Source organism: Miscanthus floridulus, chromosome 13 (genome assembly GCF_019320115.1).
Source record: "Miscanthus floridulus cultivar M001 chromosome 13, ASM1932011v1, whole genome shotgun sequence".
Classification (NCBI taxonomy): Eukaryota; Viridiplantae; Streptophyta; class Magnoliopsida; order Poales; family Poaceae; genus Miscanthus; species Miscanthus floridulus.
This window is the reverse complement of record NC_089592.1, coordinates 82,924,527-82,928,836: the sequence shown is the minus strand read 5'-3', so window position 1 is coordinate 82,928,836 and position 4,310 is coordinate 82,924,527. Positions and strand designations below refer to the sequence as shown.

Here is a 4,310-nt window from a genome sequence, read left to right as displayed (position 1 = left end):
ACAGTTCTGTTTCTGTAGCTAAGGGGGTGTTTGGTTTCACGGACTATTTTTTAGTCCCTGTCACATCGGATGTTTGGATACTAATTTGGAGTATTAAATATATTTTAATTATAAAACTAATTATATAAATGGAGACTAATTTGCGAGACGAATCTATTAAGCCTAATTAGTGCATGATTTGACAATATGGTGCTACAGTAAATATACTCTAATGATGGATTAATTAGGCTTAATAGATTTGTCTCGTAAATTAGTCTCCATCTATATAATTAGTTTTGTAATTAGAATATATTTAGTACTCTAAATTAGTGTTCAAACATCCGATGTGACAGGGACTAAAAATTAGTCCCTGGAACCAAACACCCCTAAGGTGATCTGAACAGAGAGGACGCATCGTGGGCATTTGAGACGCTGGGCCAGCGAGTCACCGCCGTAGAATCCAGCTTTTGCGGTTCAACTTGTGGTCTCGCTTTTACAATCCATAACCACGCCTAAATTATGGAATCCCGTCACTAGTTTCTACCAGCTTGTGCGATTCATCCACTACGATCTAGGGATTGAGCAAAAGGCTAGCTTTTTCCGTCCATGTTTTGACAGTCTAATTTCAATGGTCAACAATATACATTCTAGCTTCCACAATTTAGGGTGGATTCAAATAAGGACCATTGAAACTTTAGTGTTTTTTGGGATCGGAACTGTTCCTCTTATAAGGTTTTAAAAACCTTTTCCGAATGAACTGTAAGGGGCCATTTTGGATCCCTTTATTTTGGAGAAATTGAAATCTACATAATGAATTAGGCTATTTGGCTTGAAATTTGACATTCCATAATATTCCCAAACTCACAAATAAGCTTATTTTAAATTCATAGGGTAGAAGATGGAAATAGATTCTATAGATAACTATGTTATAATTATATTCTCTAACTTATAGCACACTCTTCACCTGACTTCCCTACAATAAAAATGCAACATATAAGCATGTCCTTTGTATGCCTAACAATAAATATATAAATATATTCCATATACAACCATATTAGCTTAATTAATCTATGCCTAAATTATAATTATTAGAATAAATTTAATTCCAAGGATCCAAACGGACTAAGAGTTTTCAATATATTTTTAGGAGAGAACTGACCGGTTTTTTTAAGGAAATGCTAACATGTCTATACCAAAACTAAAAACAACACAACTAAACAAACATCTGCATCTAACAAGGTAAAACTGAACCAAACCCTCCAACGACTACGACCCATTTAGAAGGGCTCTAGCTCCTCATAAAAAGATTCCGACTCCTCGTGTGGAGCTTCTCCGGTGGATTTGTAGCCGTTTTAGAAAAGATTTAAAAACAGCTATAGTGATAATTTTCTAATAATTTGTTCTTGGGTTGCAAAGAGGAGTTGGAAAAGTCTGTCTCCTCTATAAAAAAACAACGGCGCTTTCAACAGCCTGTTCGTTTTGCTATGGCTTGTTGTAAACAATCATAAATTTTTAGTTGGAACAATATTTTTCTCTCACACAAACCAGTCAGCAGTACTTCTTCACGAACCAGCAACGATATGAACCAGTCAACCGAACAGGCTGCAGGTTCCTTATAAAGAGACAATTTTTAGATTGACTTGACAAGACTCCTTACAAGGAGATGCAAGGAGTTGAAACAGGAGCCCTGTCAACGTGGCCTACCACCCCTTACAAGAAAAAGAACAAAACTCAATTGTTTAGAAAAAACATCACAGGTATAAAACAAGGCAAACAAAAAGATAACGAAGAAAAAATACTACTTACACAACTAAACAGAAAGTTCTATCGTTGTCGGGGACCAATGCGAAGGTACCCGAAGAGGATGAGCTAATGGCCATCAACGTTGATTCATCCGAGCAGTCAAGAGCGCGACTACAGCTCCGACCGACCCCCAGGCACGCGGGCTCCGCCTCGCCCGACCTCTCGGGGCAGGCTCCGCCTCGTCCGACCCCGAGGCTACGGGCTCCGCCTCGTCCGACCCCGAGGTCATGGGCTCCGCCTTGCCCGACATCTGGCCACGGGCTCAGCCTCGCCCGACCCCAAGGCCGTGGGCTCCGCCTCGTCCGACCCTTAGGTTTGCGCTCTGCCTCACCCGACCCCTCGGGTGCGGGCTCCGCTGTAACACCCCGGTGTTATGCCAGCATTTAGGCACTGCAGATCATGCATCATCAAGCATCCTAATCATACACGCCTAATCATGTAAATAACAACTGACACACTGCTTCGAAACATACGAAACATGTTCGTGAAACTTGAATGTTGCATACACTTGTTAGAGTTATTTTTGCCCTGATTATGTTTGCTAGGCTAGTAAAACATGTTTGGCTACTATTGTAAATCATCTAGGATTATTTAGTTCAATTTTTGGAGCAAGGTTTGTATTCAAATTAATTCAAAATTTTGCTTCAAAAAAATAATTTCCCAAAAAAAATTAGGGTTTTGAGTTAAACATTGACTTTGATTTTATAATTCAAAATCTAGATAGAATTGGACTTTGGTCATAAAAGCAAAGTTGTAGAGAATTAAATTCTAATCAACTTTCATTTTTGGTACATTTTCAAAAGATGTCATTTTCTTGCTCAAAATGATATTTGAAAGATGGTATTTGAAAAATTCTTGAAAATATTAATTGAAAAAGGGCTTTTCTCACTTCACGGGCCGCCGCCTCATTTCCGGCCCATGGCCGAAGCCGGCCTGGCCCACGTCCCCGCCTGCCGCGCGCCTCGCCAGCCCAGCGCGCCAGCCCACCTCGCGTGCCGGCCCACGCGCCACGCCATCCCGCGCGCGTCTCGCCTCGGCCCAGCCCTGCGCCGCTCCCCTGCTCGCCGCTCGCACACGCGCCGACCATGGCAGAACACGCCCGCCGCGTGGCGGCCATACGCCGTCGACGCCGTCGCGCGTCACAGCCGGCCTGCGCCCGCGCCCACGCGCCCGCCTACTTCTGCTGAAGCCGGTGCGCTCTCTTGCTCTCTCCCGCGCTGCCTCTCCTCTCCGCAAGCACCGAGCTCACTCACTCTCCCCCTCGCCGCGCCACCGCACCCGCCGGCCAAATTCACCGTGCCTTCTCCACCGCGGCCAGCAATCGCACGCCAGCAGTTCCGCCTCGCTCTCCGGCACGTAGTGCTCGCGCTTGTGCCGACTGATCGAGCTCAGGTAGTGCCTTCTAGCGCCTCGCCACCGTCGGCCATGGCGCCACCGTGCTCGGCTGCCGTGGAAGGCACCTTCCTCCTCTTCTCCAACCTGCCTAGCTACTTGCCCGCCTTCGCCAGCTTCTCGTGAACCGCATGCTCCCGCTAGCTTGCCCTGGCATGGCCGGTGATGGCCGCCGGCCTCGTTGGCCGAGCCGCGCCGCCGCTGCGTCACAGCGCCGGCGTGGCTTCGCCTCGGCAGAAGCTGGGCCAATAAGGCCATGGGCCGACGCCCTACCGGGCCGCCTCCCCCTTCCCTTCGCTCGGGCCGCGCAGGCCAAGTGTGGCCGTGGGCCAGGGCCGGCCCAGTAGCAATAGGAGGATTCGTTTTCGATTTTTCTTTATTATTTGAAAATAAAAATAGTTTGAAAAATGTTTGGATACTCAAATTTGCTCTAAATCTGTTGAAATAAATTTTTCTAGGTTCCTTATCATCAGATCTACTTGGAAAAATTATTGCATGTCATTTTTGGGATACTTCTCTGTAGAACTTTATTTAATCATAGATATTGCTGATAACTTGAAAAATATGTAGAAAAACCTATAGGCTTCAGAAAAATATGATTCCAAGTTTGTTGATCTTCTTATGTAATGTACTTCCTAGGAAAAATATGTTTTATGCATGTGCTATGGGAAAATTTTGAGGTGTAGTTCAAGTACCTTTAATGGCTGATTTTTGTTATTTTAGCTAGAGAGCAAACTTTGTATAAAACATGCATGTGATAATTTTTGTACAGTAATTGTATGCTAGGAAGAACATAGGAAAAATGCTAACTCTGTTGTTTGACACTTTTCGCAGTACAAAGTATTTTCATGTTCATAATCATGTCATAGCTTGTTATTTTTATGTAGGCTAATCCACTCATTAAAATACCATGAAAATCTGATAGTAGACTATTTAGGGTAGTACTGTGCTGTAGTAATTTTCTAAGATTTTTCTAAGCAATAAAAATAGATGTTGCTATTCAAACCTATTATTAATTAGGGTTTAATTAAGTGTTGCTTTTTGTGTGATTAAGAAATTAGTAAAGCTTTGGTGTATCTTTGAAGCATTTAATAAGATGTGTTGATTTAGAATATTAGTAGTAGAAGAGAATGCAG

General features: G+C 43.5%; 1 protein-coding gene across 1 annotated transcript; it reads left to right on the top strand.

Moving 5' to 3' along the window:
- The first annotated feature begins 2,700 nt into the window (after positions 1 to 2,700).
- On the top strand, positions 2,701 to 3,300 carry LOC136500170 (uncharacterized). Its single transcript, XM_066495553.1, has one exon. It carries the CDS (start codon positions 2,701 to 2,703, stop codon positions 3,298 to 3,300), a length of 600 nt encoding a protein of 199 aa, XP_066351650.1.
- Positions 3,301 to 4,310: the final 1,010 nt, after the last annotated feature.